General features: G+C 40.7%; 1 protein-coding gene across 5 annotated transcripts; it reads right to left on the bottom strand.

Moving 5' to 3' along the window:
* Positions 1-607: 607 nt before the first annotated feature.
* tspan10 (tetraspanin 10) lies at positions 608-18,519 on the bottom strand. Of its 5 annotated transcripts, none has more exons than XM_072242215.1 (3): positions 18,393-18,519; positions 8,900-9,507; positions 608-6,166 (listed from the first exon to the last, which is right to left on the bottom strand). In XM_072242215.1, exons 2-3 carry the CDS (start codon positions 9,481-9,483, stop codon positions 5,860-5,862), a joined length of 891 nt encoding a protein of 296 aa, XP_072098316.1. In that variant the 5' UTR covers positions 9,484-9,507; positions 18,393-18,519; the 3' UTR covers positions 608-5,859. The 5 variants fall into 5 exon arrangements, with proteins under 5 accessions (XP_072098316.1, XP_072098312.1, XP_072098314.1 ...); XM_072242211.1 differs by lacking the exon at positions 18,393-18,519 and adding an exon at positions 18,189-18,278; XM_072242213.1 differs by lacking the exon at positions 18,393-18,519 and adding an exon at positions 9,988-10,591 and having other exon boundaries at positions 8,900-9,869.
* Between the last annotated feature and the right edge of the window lie 5,945 nt (positions 18,520-24,464).

Genomic DNA, 24,464 nt, shown 5'->3' with positions numbered 1-24,464 from the left:
CAGGAAACAGCTGGTATAAAGTCTGATTTTAAGAATATTTAATAGCCCCTTTGGGAGAACAAGGGTAGCAGCTGCCTGATAACACCAACATTAATTTTTTATAAGATACAGTAAAATGGAAGGGATGCAGCAGGGGAGGATGAGATTAATCTTAGAGTAAGTTAAAAGGTCGGCACAATATCGTGGGCCAAAGGGCCTGTGTTGTGCTGTAATGTTCTGTGTTCTAAAATTGTTTCATTGAATGGGCCCTGCCTCTGTCTGTGAGGAGCTTGTGCATTCTTGTAGCCACGTGAGTTTCCTCCTGATGTTCTGGTTCCGACTCACAGTCCAAAGACGTACTAGTTGGTGGGTTAATTGGTGATTGTAAATTGTCCTGTGATTAGGCTATGGTTGCTGGGTGGCAGAAGAGCCTATTCTGTGCTGTATCTGAGCAAATAAAAAAAAAATGAATGTAGGATTTTGATCTAAAATATCAATCGTTCCTCAGCAACACCCATACAATGCTGAAGGAGCTCTTTAGGTCAGGGAGCACCTATAGAAAGGATTAAACATTGACGTTTTGGGCCAAGACCCCCCCTTCAGCAATTCATCCCCCCCCCCCCACCTCCTTTGATGCTGCTCGACTCTCTAAGTCTCTCCAGCATAGGATTTATTTGCATTTTTTATAGTGATATCCAGGTCCTTAAGATATTTCAATACACTCCATAATTAATTAAAGTTACTTTGGGTATCGTCAAGAGAAATGACTCAAATTTATACATGGCAGAATCCTAGAAACAACAAAGAGAATCTGTGTTTCTCAGTAATGCTGTTTGATGTTTAAATAATGGCATAAACACAGGGAAAAATCTGAAGGTTGTTTATGTGCATCAGGAATTTCTTCTTGTGCCTGCCTATTTACTCTCAAGCAATTTTTTTTTATCAGATACTTTAATTCATTACTTGGGACAAATCAAGCTAAAGGCAGCCTGTTCCAGTAGTTGGATATCATTCCTGCTTCTTAATTCACTGCTTCCCTGGAAAGGCAATATCAGTGCTGCTCCAGATGGGCTTCCATACATCTCATACAGTGTGTGGTCATTAACAATCTCGTACTTAATGCAGAACTTTCTGCTGACTTTCACTATACATCTGTAAGCTTGATATTGTCCAAAGATAACATTGCTTAAACTAAACAATGATAATGCCATAAATCAGCAGGCCTCAAATGTTTTCCAGAATTTGGTTGAATTCCAGCCAAAGTCTGATGAAACATTTATGGGGGGAAAAACGCAGTGTTCTTCTTCAGCCACGTTTTATGCTGATCCCAGTAACCTTGCGAGAAGGAGAATCACTCTCTACACCATGGCACTATTCAAAGAGGAGGGCTACTTCACAGCAGACAGGATAATCTTTAACTTCCACTTTTCTGCATTTTGATCTTCTTGCAGTTTGCGCAATCTTACCAGGGTAATTTCTGGGCTAATTTCCAACAACTTCAACACTGACTGTTGGAATTAGTAAACAGATCTTTGGGATGCCTTAAGGAGAGCTCTATTGATGTGTTTGTTTCTGTACTTTGACAATGGGCCACATATTACAGAATGTATCCTTTTAACTGGGCTTCGAGTTTTCCAGTGTTTCAGGGAGACATGTTGCAATAATGCCTGCTAAAGCACTCAGGAAGAAAGAGAGTTCCATGGTTGGGGTTTGACCTTGGGGGGGATTCCAAGGAACAGGATAATTGGTGTTTTTTTTATAGATACAAATTAGGATTAATCTGTTAAATGGGTAGACAGGCACATTATCGGGTACAGAGACAGGAAAACTCCCCTTGGTTGAAGGGATATGTCCTGATTTTTCAATTCAGGAGGTGTACCTTGGGGATGAAACTAGAGCAGAGTGGGTGCCTGCCAGCCCAATAGAAATGAAATGCCCTCCTACTCACACTACAAATAGCTCCAGTGAGGAACTGCACAGCAAAATCCTACAGCAACCAAGATTCTCAAAGGGCCTTATCAACAAGAAAGTCATTCAGTGACTCTCAACAGAAGACTTGGATTAATTGGAAAATGTTTTTTCTTTTATTTAAAAACTATTCTGTAAGTAGTTACCCTAAGATCATTTGTGTGGACACCTATAAATGTAATAGTTTTTGTTAAGGAAAATGACACTAGGTAAACTATAAAGGAATCCATTAGTCTTGCAAGACCATGGATCTGTACCTGGAAAGTCTTCACTCTCCAGGGCGCAGGCCTGGGCTAGGTTGTATGGAAGACCAGTAGTTGCCCATGCTGCAAGTCTCCCCTCTCCACGACACTGATGTTGTCCAAGGGAAGGGCAAGGGCCGATACAGCTTTGTACCGGTGTCGTCACAGAGCAATGTGTGGTTAAGTGCCTTGCTCAAGGACACAACACACTGCCTCGGCTGGGGCTCGAACTCGCGACCTTCAGATCGCTAGTCGAATGCCTTAACTACTTGGCCATGTGCCCACTTAGCTATAGGTAGCTATGGATAATAAATTTATTATCTCAATTCATCAAGTAGAAAGTTAGTTGAAATCCTGTAGTGAAATAAGGAGACCAACCATGGCAACGGGTCCTTTGGCCTACTAGTCAGCACAGGCTATCAACCCACGTTTGCATTAACCCTATATTCTTCTCAACTCCCACCACACTCCACACACTGGGTAGAGACAATTTACAGCGGTCTATTAAACTACCAACCTACATGTCTTGGAGCAGTGAAACCCATACAGTCACAGGGAGAAAATCAAACTCCACGCAAACAGCTCTGAAGGTCAGGATTGAACTTGTACCACGGGAGCTGTGACGGTCAAACTGACTGCACCACTATGCTTTTGTAAATGTCATCACTTACCGTTATAGTGATGTATCTCCACATTATTCAGCAATTTTGGATTTCAGTACAAAAGTACAAGTCCCAAGGACACAATTCATGGCTGTTCTTTTAGGAATGCATTCTGGTTCAAGGCTCCAATGAGGCAACTTAAAGGTGCAGCTTCACAATGATAGTTGAAACCAATAAATGCATCTTCAAATACCATATTCTAGCTTTAGTCACAATTTAGCCACCCATCTTCCAAGCAATTATGTAAACTAGTGCTTTTGCATCACATTCATGTACTCTGTTCAAGGAGAGGGTACAAAAGAGATTAACCAGCGTATTGGCTGGGTTGGAGTGTATAATCTGAATTTGTTTTCCTTGGATTGGAAAAAGTTGGGAATATTTACTTGAGATAAATAAAATTAAGGGCATAGTTGGGGTGTATACTGAGAATTTTTCCATAGTAGAAATGTCTGCAACCAGAGGGCATAGGTTTAGTGTAAAGGATAGGAAATGTTGGAATCCATTAAGGATGAAATTTTGGGCTACTTGGAGGCACATGATAAAATGGGCCCAAGTTAGCATGGTTTCTTTAAGGGGAAATCTTGCGTGACAAATCTGTGGGAATACTTTGAGGAAATAACATGCACGATAGACACAGAGTCAGTGGATGTTGTTTATTTGGATTTTCAGAAGGCCTTTGAAAAGGTACCACACATGAGGCTGCTTATCAAGTTAAGAGCCTATGCTATTATAGGAAAGATACTAGTATGGATAGAAGATTGGCTGACAGGTAGGAGAAAAGCAATGGGAATAAAGGGGGCATTTTCTGAATCAGTGACTAGTGGAGTTCAACAGGGGTCGGTGTTGTGTCCACTTCTTTTCATGTTATTTGTCAATGATTTGGATGATGGAATTGGCTTTCTGGCCAGGTTTGCAGACAAAACGAAGATAGGTGGAGAGGTACGTAGTGTTGAAAAAGCAAGGAGTCTACAGAAGGACAGTTTGGGAGAATGGGCAAAGAAATGGCAGATGGAATATAGAGCAGGGAAGCCTATGGTCATGCACTTTGGTAGAAAGAATGAAGGCATGGACTACTTTCTAAACAGGGAGAAAATTCAAAAATCAGAGGTGCCCACAAAGGGACTTGGGAGTCCTCATGCAGGATTCCCTAAAGGTTTACTTACACATTAAGTAGATGGTAAGGAAGGCAAATGCAATGTGAACATTTATTTTGAGAGGACTAGAATATAAAAGCAAGGATGTAATGCTGAGGCTTTATAAGGCATTGGTTAGACCTCACTTGGAGTATTGTGAGCAGTTTTGGGCCCCTTATCTGTGTATATATATATAAAAAAAAAAAAAAAAAAAAGGATGTGTGGCATTGGAGAGGGTCCAGAGGAGATTTATGAGGATGATTCCAGGACTGAAAGTGTTAATATTTGTTGACCCTGAGCCTGTTCTTGCTGGGTTTAGAATAATAAGGGGAAGGGATCTCATTGAAACTTATTCAATATTGAAAGGCCTAGATAGAATGGATGTGGAAAGGGTGCTTCTTATAGTGGGGGAGTTCAGACCCAAAAGGGGTACAGCCTCAGAATAAAGGGGCATCTAATTAGGACAGAAATGAGGAGGAATTTCTTTAGCCAATTGGTGGTGAATCTGTGGAATTCATTGCCACAGATGACTATGAAGGCCAAGTCATTGGATATAGTTAAAGTGGAGGTTGATACATTTTTGATTAGTCAGGGCATGACAGGTTATGGAGAGAAGGCAGGAGAATGGAGCTGAGAGGGATAACAAATCATCCCTGATGGAAAGCTGGGGCAGACTCGATGGGCCAGATGCCCTAATTATGCACCTGGGCTTATGGTCTTATGGAAATTTAGTGAAGATCTGAGGTTGAACATTTTCATCCCAAGGGTGATTGAAATCTGCAATGCACTCCCTGATGCGGAGGTAGAGACAGGTTCCCCCACAGCATTTAAGCTTTACTGAGGTGAAATCTGAAATGATTGTTGGAGGCCAAGTGCTGAAAAATGGTTTTAGAACAGATTGGTACTTAACAGCTAGCATAGGCACAGTGGGCCAGAGAGTTTGTTTTGAGCTGTACAACTCTGAGTCACTGACTTACTACTGCAAGAAGTTTAATATTCATCGCTCAAACCTTATTCACTCTGACATTTATACCAACATGCCTTTAAGTGGAGATGGTCATGCTGGCTGCCAGCTGATATTGTCCAGCTAATTAACAACATGTTTCACTCTGATCAGCAGCTGACATCATTATTCTGACCTTTCAGGAAGAATGTCCATCCAAGGGATGGAGAATAATCTGTCTGTCTTGGGGGCAAATAATTTTAGCCGTGATGCAGTTTGACATAGGTCACGACCTAATTAACAAATCTCACCAGATATTCTTTCATCTTAATCTGATTAGTGGAACTTTATCTAGTCTGAGAACTCAAATGACGTACTGAGATTATTAGCAAGTTCATTTCACCCTTTCATTACACGTATATAAGTAACTGTTAAAGCACACTCCTGAGCCAACAGCCTTCAAATATAACTCAATCTTATTATCAGCTACATGTTGAATTTTGAAGGTGGTTAGAAGTTTTAAAATAGGCAATATTATTAGACACAGACAGCACAGTATTTCTCTAAAACAATATGCTGTACAGTTCAAATCATTGTATGCTTGTGTAGGTTATTGTGGTAAACATACACCTTTTTCAGAAAGGTGGGCAAAGACATGCTTTATATACAAAGCTGCAGCATACCTGATGTTTAAGATGTTCAATGTGTATGATTTATCTTAATTCTCCTCTGCACATTTAATTCCATTTATAACAATCGCTAATTACCTAAGTAATGCTTCAATAAAACTTAGAATGGATTTTGGAGATTGTCTCAGCCAAGGGCAATAATGTCCACACTTTTTGTAAGTTCCATGTACAGTGCACATAAAAGGCCAGTCATGTTTTCAACACGTTTCTCACTCTACTGTTGATATATTTTGCATCTCTCTGCTACCAATGAGCTTTGATTAATTCAATGTCACTCAGTATTTTTGTTGCAAAAATGAGCCCAAGTACTTGAACGATCATAAGAACGACGCCAAAAACACCAATTGAGCCTGCATTACCAGTAAGCCAGCTGGTGAGACACGGCACACACCCTTGGAGATAGATGTAATTCTGGGCTGTCACTTCCTCCATATGTAAAGTGCCAAAGCCACACTGGGAGTTGATGACTGTGCCATTCTCTTGCGGGTTGATGCAACATGAAGGGGGAGGTCCACATGCATGGATGCCCGGGGAGCTGCAGTTAAAATACCTGCAGAGGAAAACACACATCAGCCGGGTAGCAACCTTTTACAAGGCCCTTTTAAAACAGAAGAAAAAAAGAATTACTTGATTTCCGTTCCAATTTCAACAAAAGGCCATTTATCTCCATCTGTCTCTTTCAATGGAGCACTGCATGAAGATTTATGTGTCAGTGTTCAACAGCCACTGTCAATGATGATGGATTTTCATGAGGAAAGCGTGCTTTGAGGTGACCAACGCCAAGGGAACAATCTGTTCCCATCAAAAAAAAATACCATTGACTTGCTGATAACACAAGTGACGGGAACTATTATGGTGAACATTGTGATGCAAGTAACAGCTAATCAAAGTGAACTTCTGACTGAGTTAGTCAGAGTTTCCATTTGTGTTTTTGTTTCAACTGATAAAACTTAAGCTCCTTTCAAAAGGAGACACATCTATTTCAATGGTTTCATTGCCAGCTTTAATCTGCCAATTTCAAGTCAACCTGTTTATTTTAAAATAGCTTAATACATGATCACAATGAATACAAGTATCTAATTTTGTTAGTAGAACATTGCTTTCCTTCAATTTGCAAACAGGTATTTAAATATATAATCATGCATTTAATTCTGTGACAATTGTGTATTAAAGACAACCCCAAAGCTACAGGTCCCCAGATAACCTCTGCCTGAACCACTCACTGAAATACCAACTTCCTTCACCTGTTGGTTTCAGACTGTTCCACCCAACCCAGGTCAAAGAATATCACTCACAGTGCAGGCTAGGCTGCGTGTATGAGCATAAGGGACATGCGGGAGGGGAGGTGGAGAGTAGTGGAGGTGCACTTCAAAGCAACACACACAAAATGCAGGAGGAACTCAACACATCAGGCAGCATCTATGGAAATGAATAAAGAGTCAATGTTTCGGGCCAAGGCCCCTCATCGTGATTGGAAAGGAAAGGGGAAGATGCCAGAAAAAAGGTTGCAGGAGCAGAAGGAGGACAAGCTAAAAGGTGATAGGGTGACAGGACGGTGGGGAAGGGGTATGAAATAAGGAGCTGGGAGGGGATAGTTGGAAAAGGCAAATGGCTGGAGAAAAAGGAATTTGATAGGAGAGGTGAGTGGATAATGAGAGAAGAGGAAAGAAGAGGGGCAACAGGGCACCAGGGAGCAGTGAGAAGTAAGTGAGGGAGAAGGAAGGTGATTGGAAAAATAGAAAATAATTATTGGAAGGGGAAATTGATGTTCATGCCAACAAAGTGGAGGCTGCCCAGGCAGAATATGAGGTGTTGCTCCTCCACCGAGAGTGGTTTCATCATGGCAGAAGAGGAGTCGATGAGCCAACACGTTGGAATGAGAATGGAGGATAGGAATTAAAATGGTTGTCATGGGGAAATTCTGCTTTTTTAGCAGATGGAACAGAGGTGCTTGGCAAAGTGGACCCCAATGTAAGTTAGGTCTCACCAATGTAGAGATGGCCACATTGGGAGAACTGGGTACAATAGATGACCCCAGAAGATTTGCTGCCTTGCCTGGCAGGTATGTTTGGGGCCCTGAATGGAGGTGAGGGAGGAGTTGAATAGACAGGTTGGCATTTATGACACTTGCAGGGATATGTACTAGGAAGGAGATTAGTGGGGAGGGACCAGTGGAAAGTGAACGGTGAAGGGAGCAATCCCTGCAGAAAGCTGAGACTGGGGGGAAGAGGAAGACATGTTTAGTGGTAGGATCCCACTGAAGATCGTGGAAGTTGCGGAAAGTGTTGTGTTGGATTTGGAGGCCCATGGAGTGGTAGATGAGGACAAGAGGAACGCTATTCCTGTTAAGGCAGTGTGAAGATGCGGTGAACGCGGACGTCCGGGAAATGAAAGAGATACAGGTGAAGACGGCATCAATGGTAGAGGAAGGGAAACCTGTTCTTTGAAGAAGTAGGACATCTTTGATATCCTGCACAGTAAAGCCTCATCCTGGGAACAGATGTGGCAGTGAGAAAAGAGAATAACATTTTTACAGGCGACTGTTTGGGAAGCGGTGTAAAGGAAATACAGTAGCCGTGTGAGTTGGCAGGCTTATCAAAGGTATCGGTAGACAGTTTGTCTCCAGAAATGGAGGCAGACCGATGGAGACAAATAGATCGAGAAAGGGGAGAGAGGTGTCAGAAAAGGACCAAGTCAAATTAAAGCCAGGGTGGACGGTTGAGGCAAAGTTGATGAAACTGACGAGCTCGGCATGGGCGCATGAAGCAGCACCAATGCAGACGTTAATGTAGTGCAGAATATCAATGCTTCAGACAAAGCACAGGAGTTGTTTGAATTCAGTTCCAGATCCCAAACTTCTAACTCCTAACATCTGCGAAGTAAAATTACTAATGAAACGTTCTAATAGGGCAAAAATGTCAAATTGTTAATGGGTTGTTTAAAAAAGCAAATATAAATGACGTCTATAACCAAGCGAGAAAGATATTCTAAATAGAAATGGAGTTGTCTGATTTGGCCTGTTCAAGTCCGAGAGATTATTTTTTATTTTGTTACCAATCGATCTTAAGAGCGTTGTTGGACATTTAGTGGGATTTTGATATAAATAGCGCTGCACGGACCAGATATCTATTGTCGGATTAAATTCACTGTCGATACTTAATAAAACTCATAAAGCGGGTTGGTTTCCTTATAAATTGTAATGCAGATTTAAGAGCCAATTACCTCGAAGCCCAGACTAGTTGCAGTTTCATGATATAAATCAAAAGATTTATTAAGTACTTACAGGTTAAGCTCCCAGTCGTGGTATGAGTGGACCCCGCAACACTTTAACCCTCTTTGAATTTCGTTTATAATAAAACGAAGATCGAGATCATCCTGATATCTCTTAACGCCCAGAATCATTCCATTCTCCAGGTACTGTTCGATCCTATTTCTCAGTGCGTAAACCGCCATCCCGCCGATTATCTGCAAACTCACTATTATCAGGATCCCCGCAGTGAAGAACTTCAGCAAGCATTGGTTCTCTCTCAGTGCCCCGACACATCCCGAGAAGGACATTGTGCCAACCATCAGTCCCACAATCACGAAAGCCAGCATGGGGTCTGTACTGAGATGGTTGATGTTGTCCAAGTCTAGAGATTCCTTGTCAATGAGCCCCCAGATCCCGATCCCCAGTATCAGAGAGCCCATCACCGTGAAGATGAAGTTGAACACTATCATTGTGTACTTGATGCAGATATTGACTTTGTTGACCACATGGTGACGATGATAGAGGTAGGCCAATTCTTGGTGGCGATCGGGCCCCAGGCCGCTCTCTGTTTCAGCACCGTCCGCCAGGGGACAGCGACTAGAACTCGCCTGCGCCATCCTGCCATCTTCAAGCCTACCCTCCTGTTAGAATGGAAATGTGGAGGAAATATCAGGATTGCGACACTGAAAGATCAAACGCGACGCAATTCGAATATTTAGATTGCTTAGACCGGAGACCGTCAGAAAGCCTTGACCCAAGGAGCCCAGACCAGGCGACATTTGTAATTAACCACTCTGCAGTCTCACCGATCGCATTCAACAAGCTAAGTTGCCAAAAAAGCATTTGCTCAATGTGATAATCTAGAAGCAATCCTTTACTCTTCTGGCTTCTATCAAGCAAAAGATTGTAGTAAGCAAAGTGGAATTTTAATTATCTGATTAAGAATGTTGTGCATATAATGTTCAGGTTATACTGAGCGACTCCAGTTGTTGATTGTGAATATCTGTAAAAAGGAAGCAACACATTAAAAACATATTTGGATTATACGTTTGTATGGCGTTATGTTTCAAGTAAATTAGAAAATGTAGCTCAAAATTGACAGGGAGCCAATGGAAACGCACACTGTACAACATCAAATGGACCACATTGTCGTGCCCACTGAATCCAGGGAAGCGAACTCCGGCACTCGCGCACTCAATCCAATTTGGCAAAAAATACTTTCACGCGCCTATATGGTTACCCAACAGTTCAATAGGCTCCATCACACACACACACACACACACACACACACACACACACACACACACACACACACACACACACACACACACACAGGACCACCACAGTTTCGTGAATCACATACTTGCCGCCAGAATGAGACTTGTTTTCATTCTAGCAATGACACAATGTGAGTTAAACGCATTCAAGTACGCTTTGTCTTTTCATTCTAACGCGCTATTAAAACTCGAGTGCTGTTGAAGATAGGCGGGTTTGCAGATAAACTAATTAGACTAATTGAATTTGAAAACCGTAATAAGGATTGGACTGTTCTTGTAGACTTTCATTCTCCAAAAAAAAAAGCAAGTCGGTCTGTTTTTCGAGTGTTCCTGTTTGTCAGCCAGCGGGTGTTTTATCTCCTTCCTTCATTTATCAAAAATAATGGGACAATTAGAACGTCAGGAACACTGTGGCTAGGAAAACGTAATTTCCTTCGTCTCCTCTAACATTTTGAAGCGTTCTGAGTAGGATATAATGTAAGTGTCATCTTAAGATTAGGATGAGTAGATTCAAATATAAATTGGTTTATTTTGTATCAATCAACTACAGCAGATCGCTGCTATTTTCCTAAAAATAGATTTGCATACTTCTTGTGAATATAAAATATAAATATCCCCTTCCTTTAAAATTAAGAGAACAGCCCACTTGACTAAACTATCCAATTAATCAAAAGCAGGTTAAGTCAGTTTCAGGCGTCAGTGTAGGAATTAATGTCAATTCTATAAAGCATAAAAATAGCTCCTTTCTTTGCGAATGCAATCAACAGTAAGCTGCTCAAAAATCAGATTCCATCCGCTACCAATCTCCTTTTTTTATTCAATACAGAATGCACTGAAATTATGTACTGCCCTTTTCCCAAGAGGTGGAGATACAAATAGTTGTACAAACATTGAAAACTCCCTCCTTATGAAAGATCATTTCTAAAGAGTCAATCCCACACAGAGCCATTGAATGAAGTGTTCAGGCTTTGAAAATACCAAATAACAAATAATAAAGGACCACAAGTATTTAGAATGTTCTTTCTAAGAGATTTAAGAATTGGTTTGATTCCATGGAATTCATTCTATCACTAAATACTGGAAAATGCAACCCTGACTGAGCAGATGTGGGAGAGCCATTTTGCGTGCCTTCTGGGTAACTTCAAGCCAAAGTATAAAGCTCTGACTCCAGCCAGCATAGTTCTCTGGGTCATTAAGGCACGCAAGCCTCCAAACCATGACGAAGTTGTATTCCTCTTGGAGGACTCACCTATACACTAAAGGTAACTTACAGTGCAAAATTAACATACCAACCTGAAAGTCTTTGGGATACAGGAGGGAACCCATGCAGTCCCAGGGATGATGTAGACATGCTACACAGATGATGCCTGAGGTCAGGATTGAACTCGGCTCCTCTCATGGTAACTTTTCACTGAAGCTCTCAGTCTTGAAGGAGCAAACACTAAAGAGCACAGTCAACCTGCTCTCTATCCATGGCTTGTCTCTAGGCCTGAAGGCCAATCAAATGCAATCCCCAAGTCATCATATTTTGCATAACTTCACAGCACAGGTCCCATAAAAGGATTATCAGCAATCACGATGAAAAGCAATTGAAGTGAAGCTTTTAACTAAATTCCAAAATAAGTAGGCAGAATAAAAGCAAAAACACAAGAAAGTTCGCAGATTCTGAAAATTCAGAGCAACACACACGAAATACTAGAGGAACTCAGTAGGTCAGGCAGCATCTATGGAAATGAACAAACAGTCAATGTTTCAGGTAAATGTTCACGTGGATGCAAGATCTTTTAATGCATTTGTAAGCAAGTTTTGAGAAAAATACAAGATAGAACATGATCTAAACCTAAGTTTAAAAAGTTACATTTTAAGGCACCTCTTTAGGACTCTCACTTCAGGAGCCTCAGAGAGAAAGTGAAGGGATGGAGAGATAAACAGAAAAAAATATCAGGTTTCCACATCCCAGGAGATCTGCTTAAGTGAGAATATTTGGAGGGACAATCATGTCTAATCCTTAACCTGTTTTGATTGATTGTTGATATTAGTCATCTTGCACAAATCACCTCTCCAGGCTTTGCCAATTATACTTAAATAAATTTGACTAAAGGTCTGATGTTGTGATAAATTATTACTAAATTACTTTCTTCGATTTCTACTGGGTCTTTCTCAAACCTTTTACCAGGCAATTATGAAGGTAGGAACAAGAAGGGATCAATTCACCTTTGGATTTGCTAAGCAATTCATCATGTTCATAGCAGAAGTACTGCTTCATATTGTCTATACCCTAGAAGGAATTTTAGAACTAAGAAATATGGTTGCAGAATGAAACATAGAAACATAGAAAATAGGTGCTGGAGTAGGCCATTTGGCCCTTCGAGCCTGCACCGCCATTTATTATGATCATGGCTGATCATCCAACTCAGAACCCCGCCCCATCCTTCCCCCATACCCCCTGACCCCCGTAGCCACAAGGGCCATATCTAACTCCCTCTTAAATATAGCCAATGAACTGGCCTCAACTGCTTCCTGTGGCAGAGAATTCCACAGATTCACCACTCTCTGTGTGAAGAAGTTTTTCCTAATCTCGGTCCTAAAAGGCTGCCCCTCTATCTTCAAACTGTGGCCCCTCGTTCTGGACTTCCCCAACATCGGGAACAATCTTCCTGCATCTAGCCTGTCCAATCCCTTTAGGATCTTATACGTTTCAATCAGATCCCCCCTCAATCTTCTAAATTCCAACAAGTACAAGCCCAGTTCATCCAGTCTTTCTTCATATGAAAGTCCTGCCATCCCAGGAATCAATCTGGGTAACCTTCTTTGTACTCCCTCTATGGCAAGGATGTCTTTCCTCAGATTAGGGGACCAAAACTGCACACAATACTCCAGGTGTGGTCTCACCAAGGCCTTGTACAACTGCAGTAGTACCTCCCTGCTCCTGTACTCAAATCCTCTTGCTATAAATGCCAGCATACCATTCGCCTTTTTCACCGCCTGCTGTACCTGCATGCCCACTTTCAATGACTGGTGTATAATGACACCCAGGTCTCGTTGCACCTCCCCTTTTCCTAATCGGCCACCATTCAGATAATAATCTGTTTTCCTATTTTTGCCACCAAAGTGGATAACTTCACATTTATCCACATTAAATTGCATCTGCCATGAATTTGCCCACTCACCCAACCTATCCAAGTCACCCTGCATCCTCTTAGCATCCTCCTCACAGCTAACACTGCCCCCCCAGCTTCGTGTCATCTGCCCTTTTTCGGGTGGAGATGAGGTGATTTTATTTTCTCTCAGAGGGCTGTGTATCTTTGGAATTCTCTGCTGAATTGATGACATTGAAGATAATCAAGGTGGACATTTAAAGTAGAAGGGAGAAGGGGTGTGGGGACAGGTGGTGGAGATACAGTACCAGGATTGGATCACCGAGGTTCTTATCAAATGGCAGATCAGATTCAAGGAACTGACTGGCTTAGTCTTTTTCTTTTATTTCACGCTGCCACCATCCTATCCTTAATCAAAAACAGCCATTTTAAAATACGCTCACTGACAGCTTCTTAGATGTTCTAATCCTGAAGAGGATGCTGAATTCATTACAGAATTGTTTGATTATCCCAATTTGAATGTGCTTAATTTCTCCAATGACTCCACTCCACCATTACCTCTACATTTCATCATCTTGCCACTCATATCATGAGACCAGGAGACAACTCCCACGACTATTTTAAGTCCTTTCTTATTCTCTTTAACCACTTCCTGCTTACCATTCATTATCTCTCTCTCATTGTGAAAGCAATTTTATTTTTAATCACTGAGGTTACCTCTCCTACTTTGGCAGATTCTGTGGATGTTGCAATCTACCACCACTGTTGTAAAATCCTTGTACCATACATTGCACATTAATCTGAACTTCGATTTCCTGACTGTGCATTGGGAAAGCTGCCAAGAATGTTAATTATTGCATCAGGTAATTTTTTTTTCCGCAACTGATTTTAAGAGCATAATTTCAGCACTTCTTCAATAATGAATTCCAAGGATCTTTTTTCATTCATTGTGAAACATACTCACAGTTGTCTTGATCATTGCTAAGTCATGGTCAAATGTAGAATGAATGAAAATACTGCCAATTCACCCCACAGCAAAACCCTTCACCATGGACAGCATGGAAAGCTCCAGATGTATGACAACTCTCTCAATGTTTGATTACCAGTAATTGTCTTCAAAAACAAATACTATGGTGCAATAAACCTAAAATCATGCTTACGAATGGAATAAATTTGCATTATGCAGTGGAGAGCATCCTGACAAGCTGCATCACTACTTATAGGGAAATGTCACTACAGTGGACAGGAAGGCCCTGTAAAGATAGTCAAGACTGCCCAACACACCCTCGGCATAAGCCTTACCACCAACAAGGACAGAAATACAGAAATGTGCCGGTAAGGGGCCAGTAACGCCATGAAGGATCCCACCCAGCCAGCTCATGGACTGCTTGTCCCACTTCCATCAGGGAGGGGTCTATGTAGCATCCATGTCAGGACCACCAGACTCAAAAACAGTTACTTTCCCCAAGCAGTAAGGCTGATCAACACCTCTATCCATTAACTCCACCACTTCTTCATAATTTCCTGTGAGTCACCATATGTGCAACCTAGTGACACTTTATGGACAGACAATCAATCTATGTACAGTACTATATATAATCTAGCATAGGTATTGTGTTTTATTATTATTGTGTTCTTTATCTTTTGTGATTTTTGTGCTGCATCAGATCCAGAGTAACCACTATTTTGTCCTCCTTCACACTTGTGTGCAGGAACTTAGATTAAACAATCTTGAATCTATGCAATTGCTATGTCTGTAATGGACAAAGGCAACACACCATTCCCTGCATTAAACACTTACATTTAATACTTTACAGGCAGATCGCAGGCTTCATGGCTCCTTCTATTACAATAATGTTAAATGTCATTTACACAATGGTAAACTGAAAATCTACTGAAGAATAGAACATTCAGAACAATACTTTAAATCACAAAGTTGCAAACACAATCAGGAAGACTTGTCTATTGCCAGCTTTAAATATGCACGCAAGTGTCAGCTGTAGCTTGTACACATCTCTGATGCATTAGCCTCAGTGTAACTGAATGTTTGGAGTGGGTACCATTAGCAACTGTATCTTGGATGCACTGTCCACATTTCATCTCTGGTGGGCCCTGTCATTCTACCTCTCAGGCTTAATGCTCACTTGGAACTATGTTCTGGATCTGAAGAGAAAAACAACCCATGTAATGCTTTATGTGGCCTGCTGATAAGGTGCTTTCTGGGAATTCCTGATGGTGTAAAGGCTGCAGTCATGAAAGGCCTTTTGGGTATCCATTCAATCAAATAAAGTTAATAAATTAAAAACTAAATAATAAGATCATTAAAAAGGTAATCAGCACAATTTAAAATAGTAACAACTAAGTAAAATATGCAACCATAAAGACTTAAAATAGGTCAGTTTTCACTTCTTATTCTAAATCAATGGGGTTATCACGTGAACACCACCTCTCCTAGTGTGAAGCTGAGAGACCAAATCGAACGTGCATGCAACTCCGCTCTTCCTCTTTCCTAATGGGAGGTCCAGCAGTGGAGCAATATCTCAGGTATACTGGCATCTGATCTTCAGGATGCTTTTGACTTAAATGTTTCATTGTGAATGCATGCACATCAATGTGCAGATAGCTGTAAGACCGTAAAACATATGAGAAAAATCAGGCCAATCGGTCCATCGAATCTACGGAATGTCAGTTGTAGATAAACATAATTCATCCCAAATACATCACCATAATTTCTTTGAATTATTTGTTTTGAAATTTCATCTCTTTCTTGTCTCTCCCCATCTTCCAAAAGTTCTCTCCTATTCTTTCTTATGAATGAGGCCTACCTTCTGCTCTAGTACCTGAAATTTATTTATTTAGAGACGCAGCACGGTTACAGGCCCACCACTCACTTGTGACCCATCTTTGGAGTGTGGGAGAAAACCAGAGCACCCAGGGGAAATCCGTCACAGGGAGAATACACGGTTCCTTAGGCAGAAGCAGGAATTGAACTCGGGCCGTTGGTGCTGTAGAGTGTTATGCTCACCGCGATGCTACCGTGCTGCTCCTGCACTACGGCAGTAAGCTATTGTGCCATGTTAAGGGTAATTTGAATTGTGGTTCTCCTTTAGACACTTTCACTCCTCCTTTCAAAATAATGGTCATCAAACATCCATAAAAATTCATGTTTGAGCCTTTTAACCTTGATAACTCCCTCAAACTCCTTGAATATGTAACACACACAAATTGCTGGAGGAACTCAAGAAGTGAGGCAGCATCTATGGAAATGAATAATATGTTGTCATCATCCAGAAGTTGTTTATCATTGCTTGGTTTTCTTATCCTGTCATGCAGTAAATTACCTGTAATCATAGTCACAAAATGTACTTTTTATAACAACATTGGAATATGCTAATAATCCCATCTACAACTTTGACACAATCAGTCTTCATCTTCTTGTGTTATCTACAGTTGCATTTATTGCTACTGAAGCTCTAAAGAAACAACTTTTTTTTCAAGTGGCACTCAAGATTTTTTCTTGATTTTTATCTTTTTCATGTGCACATTACTCCTTTCCCACTTTCGTTCACTTGTTTGTCAAATGTTCAATCCAACGCGCTGAGCTAAACCTTTGCCCTTCTTGAAAATATTTCAATAATAAAAAGAACATTTTCAAGTTTTGAAATTACCACTTCACAGCTAATCTTCAAAGGCTTGTTTCCTGCTCCATGCAGATACAGAATTTCTTAGTATAGTGCCGTAATCAAATTGCAACTCTCTAGACAAATGTACTATGTTGGATTGCAATATTTTGCTTTTGAGACAGGTTTTGTACTTAGGATATGTCAGACTAAGAGATTTAACGTAACATTCAGAACGATGTCACCAGTTATGAATGCACATATTCTGCACACCATTCAAAGGTAAAGGAGATTTAGTACGTCAACAAAGATTTTTGCAATTTTCTATAGATGTACATTGAAGTGCAACCTGTACATCACAACCTGGTATTAAGGCTCCAATGCAGAGGATCGCAAGAGGCTGCAGAGGGTTATACACTCAGCCAGCTCCATCACGGGCACAACCCTCCCCACCTTCGAAGGCATCTTCAAATGGCGGTGCTTCAAGAAGTCAGCATCCATTACTAATGACTCTCATCGTCCGGGACATGCTCTCTTCTCGTTACTACCATCAGTAAGGAGGTACACGGCTGGATGACCTCCTCTCTGTGATTCAGAATCAACTCCTTTCCCTCTCCCTTCAGATTTCAGAACAGTCATTAACTCAATCTCATTATTCCTTTCTCTTTGTTCTATTTTGTAACTTATAGTAATTTGGTCTTTGCACTGTACTGCTGCTGCAAAACAACAAATTTCTTGTCACTTAGGAAAGCGATACTAAAACTGATTCCGATTCTGATAAATAACTGTAGGTTTTCTAGTTGATAATATTAACATTGTACTTTAATTATTTATTTCAATTATTACCAGCAGTTCAGATGTTAATGCAAAGTCTGAATCACAGTGTTATAAATATTTTTTGTAAAAGTAGTTGCTTTATTTATTTGCTGCTTAATAATTTGCTCGTGCATAACCCATGGATACTTCATTCATAAGTCACTAAGACATGACATTAATTTTAGTTCTTGCTACGAACAACTCAGCATGGAAGATTCAGTGGATGAACAGAGCACATTATTCTGAATCTGTTTCCCTTCTTCAGAGATTACTAATTTATCAAATGTTACGTAAACATATTGGTCACACATTTACTAGCGAACTAATGGACATATTTTAAACCAAAGAAAATATACTTATATCTCTGTAAGCTTTGTGTTCATGCATTTTATATAATTGCTGTTAAATGAAAATTTGTTGCTAACTTTGCATAAAATAATACTCTGGAATCACACAGCAATGGGACAAAATTGTTTTGAATTAATGTAGTAATTCTAATTTAAATTAATACCTTGAATATCAAAGGACTGAGCTCATCTGCTTCACTCCTCTCCTTGTAGAAGGTGAAATATTGGGACAGCTTCATTATCTGTTTCCTCCAAGTTTAATTCAAATTGTGAATTTAATCAATTTTAGCAGAAAGTACTCACAACAAGATGTATTCAGTGTTTCTTTTCCTCAAAAAGTGAAAGAAAGAGAAAATGTGTAAACTTACATTTTTTGACCATGTGCTCCTGAATCATATGAGAGTCATCTCTAAAGGATTATAATGGAATCTTTTTTTTTTCCCTGAGAGCTATGCCTACTTTTCTATGGCTTGCATTGTCCTAGCCTGCCACACAGTTCAGCTCCATGGAATGCGATTTCACATGTGGGGTTCTTCTAAAGAACAACTTGCTTCATTTCCAGGCATATTTTGTAAATTTGATCAAAATGTGCCAAGAGTGTGGAAAGAAAGCAGATGGGAAATTACATAGTGCTTTGCATGTTTGCTCTGAAATGCAATTAAAACAATCTAAGATGTCCAAATATTTGTCCGGAAAATATGATCTATTATAATGATCAGTAATAGGATCATTACTGAAGGCATAGGAGGCCAATGTAACTGGAGTATCTACTGCACTGAAAGGACTGAAACAAGAATCATTCTTGCTTGGACATTTGCTGATTTGACTGTTGATAAAAATACACAGTGAGAGAGAAAAGCTGAGGAACAACTTTCGTGGACCAGAACATCCAAATGGTATTTTGTTACTGAGGCTTGCTGCTGAAGGATTAACTTTGAAGCTAACTCACTTATAGTATTGGTTAAGAAAAGCACATCAAGAATAGATTCAGCGATGAATAGTTTCATATAAAGATATAAGGCTAAGCCCATATCATAATATAATGTGATGTTAATTTCTGAAATAATCTTAACTGAATTCCAAAGCCTGAAAAAGCCTGACGAAGGGTCTTGGCCCAAAACATCGACTGTACTTCTTCCTAGAGATGCTGCCTCGCCTGCTGCATTCACCAGCAACTTTTATGTGTGTTGCTTGAAATTCCAGTATCTGCATATTTCCTCGTGTTTGCGCCTGAGAAAGTGGGTTACTCAGGCAGTAGTGCAGGAAAAGGAGACATTCTACTTCATTAAATATTTCTGTAAGATCGAATATAAAAACAAAAACAAATGATGAATTTAACATATTCAAAGAATTGCGCAGTGTTTACTCTTAGATTCTTTCATGACGAACTGAACTTAGCAGCCAATTGCCTCATATGATTTTCAGATGTCAGTTATTAACTAGACAGCAAACAGCATCTAATTAAACTATTAGTTTTTTGTTATAATTTTTTTAATATGTGGCTTTGAGCTTGGTATCAAAATAGTATATGGTGGCAATGTTTTTATAAACTCACATGAAAAATGGGTTAAACCTGGCATTAAACAATGCAGAACGGAAAATCAATGTTTCTTTTTTTGGTATGGTTTATAGAATCTACACATTAAGAGTATTGTTGACACAAATTTTTAATTTCATATTACATTCCCTAGCATGCTTAAAATGTATAAATTATCACAACATACTGCTGATTGGCTGGATGATGTTGAAATGAAGGTCCCTATTACATTGATATTGGAATGGAAATAGAAAATACTCAGGAGGTCAGACAGCACTTGCGGAGAGAAGTATTAATAATCCTGCATGAACATAAACGTATGACCTAAATTGTTAACTTTTCTTTCCCTTCACAGTAACTTGCTGCGTGTTGCCCGTATATTCTGCTTTTATTACCTGCAGAAACTGGCTGGGGATAATCATTTCTCTTAGTTCACCAGCACACCTGACAAACAAAACCTGTTCCATGCTGCATTTTAAATCATAAAAACTTTCCACTGAGCCAGTATTCATTTATTTCAGAAGATGACCCAATTTTTCCCTCCAAATTTAGGACATAGCTATTCGTCTTCTTCCCCCAGGCCATGACTCTACTGAACTCCCTACCACCACCCAGGGTCTCATCACCTATGAGTGCCAATAATGTTATACTGTTTCACTTTTTAACTTTGTGTCATAAGTACACCTTATGCTCGATCTCAATCTTCTAGAATATATTTTATGATTTGTTAATGTATTTGTGGTAGTATTACTTTATGTGTTGTGTGTGAGTTATATGTACCTGTTGTGCACCTTGGCCCAGAGAAATGTTGTTTTGTTTGGCGGTATACATGTATACACTTGAATGACATTCAACTTGAACTTGAAGTTTTTTGGCCTTTATTGGTAGCAGAAAGCAGTGGTCTGGGACCACTTAAATCCCTAATCCTTCTTCTAGTCATTCACATTTCCACCAAGAAGACAAAGAGTTTAGGAGGGGGGAGTGGCGACAGTCCCAATAGCAGTGTATTCTAGGTTTTCAACATGATAGAGTGCATGCTATTTACATTCAGTGGTCACTTTATTAGGTACGCCTGTACACTTGCTCATTAATGCAAATATCTAATCAGCCAATCACACGGCAACAACTCAATGTATAAAAGCATGTAGACACAGTCAAGAGGTTCATTTGTTGTTCAGGCCAAACATCAGAATGGGGAGCAAATGTGATCTAAGTGACCTTGACTGTGGAATGATTGTTGGTGCCAGAAGGGGTGGTTTAAGTATCTCAGGAACTGCTGATCTCCTGGAATTTTTAGGCATAACAGTTTCTAAAGTTTACAGAGAATGCTGCAAAAAAACCCAAAAGCATCAAATAAGCAGTAGCTCTATGAGTGTAGACGCCTTGTTAATGAGAGAGGTCAGGGGAAAAAGGCCAGACTGGTTCAAGTTGACAGGAAGACAACAGTAACTCAGGAAGTACATAATAAAGTGGACACTGAATGTATAGATCATCCAAGAGGCTTATACTTCAAAATCCAATTAGTACCACAATTGTGTTGAAGCTGGCAAAACTGAAAACTACCAATAATTCTGAATTTTCTTTACATGGTGTCCAGGATCATTGACCTAGCTTATTTGCATAGTTCTGTAACAAAATAATTTGAAGTTTGGGGTAGAAACAGACGTGAGTTCATTGATTTATTGGAAAGTCCCAGGTGAAGCAAGGATTCTGAAAATTGAAGTTCAGGAAACTTCTGCTTTTTGCAGAATGACAATTCACAAAAGCATCAAATAGGAAAATCCACTCTGCGATCTGAAGACAGCAGCTGGTGTCAGCATCTGGCCAGTACTTCCATTACTGCTTATCTTTCCTTTCTCATTGATTAATTTATTCACCTTAATGGATACAAAAGAGTTCCACAAACATGTTCCACTGATGGTTAATCTGCCTGGATTTGATTAAAGTTACTGCAATTCAGTTTCAGCAAAGAGTGCAGACAGTTCATGTAGTAACACGGAATGGCTTGATGCAAGACAGCTAAAGTAATGCAAACACGAGGAAATCTGCAGATGCTGGAATTTCAAGCAACACACATAAAAGTTGCTGATGAACGCAGCAGGCCAGGCAGCATCTCTAGGAGCAGGTACAGTCGACGTTTCGGGCCGAGACCCTTCGTCAAGACTAACTGAAAGAAGAGCTAGTAAGAGATTTGAAAGTGGGAGGGGGACGGGGAGATCCGAAATGATAGGAGAAGACGGGAGGGGAGGGATGGAGTCAAGAGCTGGACAGTTGATTGGCAAAAGGGATATGAGAGGATGATGGGACAGGAGGCCCAGGAAGAAAGAAAAGGGGGAGGGGGGGAAGCCCAGAGGATGGGTAAGGGGTATAGTGAGAGGGACAGAGGAAGAAAAAGCAGCGAGAGAAAAAGAATGTGTGTATATAAATGAATAAATAATGGATGGGGTACGGGGGGGGGGGCATAAAGTAATGGCTCTTTCCTGTATTCAGGCCAAACCTCATTACCTATTCTATTAACTCAAACCCAGGGTTTCCATTGAAATCAGGGTAAATCCATGGGTCAAGGATGTTGGCCCTAGTCCAGATTCCTCTCCTCTGTGAGTTCAGGAAGGAAATCCCTATCCTACTCTTATTTTCCTACGTTAATAAGCTGTCAGAACATTCCCGATAGGAAGCAACACACACACACACACACACACACACACACACACACACACACACAATGCTAGACAGGCAGCATCTATGGCGGGAAATGAACAGTCGACGTTTCAGGCTGAGACCCTTCATTGGAGGTTCCAAACAGCTCATTTCCCTCCGTAGATGCTGCTTGGCCTGCTGAATTCCTGAAGCATTCTGTGTATCTTGCTCAAGATTTCCAGCAGCTGCTTAGATCTCTTGTGGTTCCTGATGGGAAAATGTAACAAAATATAACTCTGACCTTGAGGTTTAATTCCATTTCTGGAAAAAGAAAGTAATGATAACACAAGTGGGGGAAAAAATCTCTACCTGAACAGCTTGTTGCAGTGTTGAGATGTAAAAGCTTTTTTAAATACAGGGAGATAGTAGCAATGTCAACTGCTATGCCCTGCTACGATAAAAGAGAAGATGGCACAAGGGGAAGAACTAAAAATGAAAAGACACCATCCCAAATTTTCATTCTGTTAATTGCTCTGCAGTAAATTTCTTTGGAAAAGTAACATTTTAGATAATGTTGGATTCTACTACAACTTGAACCTCGTCCGGATGTATTTTCATTACTGCCTTCACCAGGGGCAATGGAACCGCAGCTGATAGGATGCTATTTTTTAATATCAAAATAAACCAGATGGGGCACATGGTGGAACTGCGCATCAAGGAACACAGAAGGTGTATCCGTTTGGGTTACTCAGAGAAATTGGTGGTAACGGAACATTACGTACACAACGGCCTCAGGATTGACTTCCACAACACAGAACTACTGTGCTGCACCAATGGCTTTTGAGACCATCTGGTGAAGGAAGCCATTAAAATAAGACTAGGGAATAAGAATTTTAACAAAGACGAAGGTCTTGCTTCAACTGAGAACTGGAATACGATTGTAAACAAGGTGGGACCAGTGGAAACTTGATTGGTTGAGGACTAACCAACCAGGAGGGACAGACGACCGGGGTATATATACCACTGGATTAGGCATGCCAAGGCATCATCCCTGATGAAGGCAGCAACGTCACCCGGTTTGGCTATGGCCCAAGTGCGGAGTGAGAGACACTGAAGCAGGTTGATAGTTCACAGACTTTAATGCGAACAGTGCTAAAGGGAAAATGAAACAATAAACGCTAGGCCAAACAGGACCGTTAACTAAGACTCTCAAATGGAAAACGAAGCCTACACTGCAGCTGAAAAGAGTAACTAAGAATAAACGAATACTGCTAGTCTTCAGAGTCAGTTGACTGGACAGTCCAATTTCTCAGGCAAGGCAGAATGCAGGCAGCAAGGGGTTGCTGTGTCCCAGTCTCGACAAATACTACAACGGAATGAATGGAGTTAAATACTATCACAAAGAAATAATGATTAGTTGACATGTACATATTCAGGAGCGCAATTGCCGGATCTGCGGTGCTGCCAAATCCGTGGTTGTGACAAGCAGTGCAAGTTTGTCATTGAAACATTGGTTAAAATCGACACCTGTAGGCGGCTGGATGCCTGAGATGAGCTTATGCATCATATACGCTGGGAAAGCCCTAGATCCTGTTTCAAAATAAACTTTATTCATATTTTTTTAAATATCTACAAGAATAAATCGTGCAATGCCTTTACATTCTTACTCTCAGTAGTATTTGATTACATTCCTTAAAACCAAGAGGACTGTTGCTACTCATGTGGCCCCCTGGGGTAGTACACGACTACAATAATTGAAGGGCTTCCTTACCTAACTTGGACCCTCCCTCTCCAGTGGCGGAAGAACCCTATTGTGTGATCCCACTATACTGAGCCCTTGTGATGGTTGCATGTCGCTTCAGTCCGTCCCTCTGCACGTACTCCTGCAGCCTGGATTGGACCAGTCAACAGCGTTCGTCCACGGGCATCTCGATGTGCTGGCAGTCCAGGCAGACCACAGGGCATCTTTCGCTGAGCTGCCGACCCGCCAGCAGCACCAAATGTCAGTCTGTGTGTCTGAATGAGTCCTCTGTTACACAGCTGCTCGAGATGTACCATGCATCTTCCTCCAACTCCTCGTTGCAAACTCACAGCCCACAAAGAGGTGCTGTATGATCCATGGCATAACGTTAAAAAGTCAGAGGAAGGGTTTGTTTTTATATGGAGCCTTTCATCATTAGGGTTCCCCAGAAAGCACTTCACAGCCAGCGATCAATGTTGTAATGTATGAAATACGATAGCCCACTTTACACCACCCATAGTATGC

The sequence above is a fragment of the Mobula birostris genome, chromosome 24, assembly GCF_030028105.1.
Source record: "Mobula birostris isolate sMobBir1 chromosome 24, sMobBir1.hap1, whole genome shotgun sequence".
Lineage (NCBI taxonomy): Eukaryota > Metazoa > Chordata > Chondrichthyes > Myliobatiformes > Myliobatidae > Mobula > Mobula birostris.
Note: the sequence above shows the minus strand (reverse complement) of the source record. Positions and strands in the feature narration are given on the sequence as shown.

What these genes read in the sequence shown, in the direction of transcription:
- tspan10 (XM_072242211.1), bottom strand. Translation starts at nt 18,263, where the DNA reads ATGAAGCTGTCCCAATATTTCACCTTCTACAAGGAGAGGAGTGAAGCA. An exon ending in TCAGTCCTTTGATATTCAAG is followed by an intron (nt 9,508 to 18,188) that starts GTATTAATTTAA and finishes CCATTCTAACAG; the next exon opens with GAGGGTAGGCTTGAAGATGG. An exon ending in CACGACTGGGAGCTTAACCT is followed by an intron (nt 6,167 to 8,899) that starts GTAAGTACTTAA and finishes TTTCCTCTGCAG; the next exon opens with GTATTTTAACTGCAGCTCCC.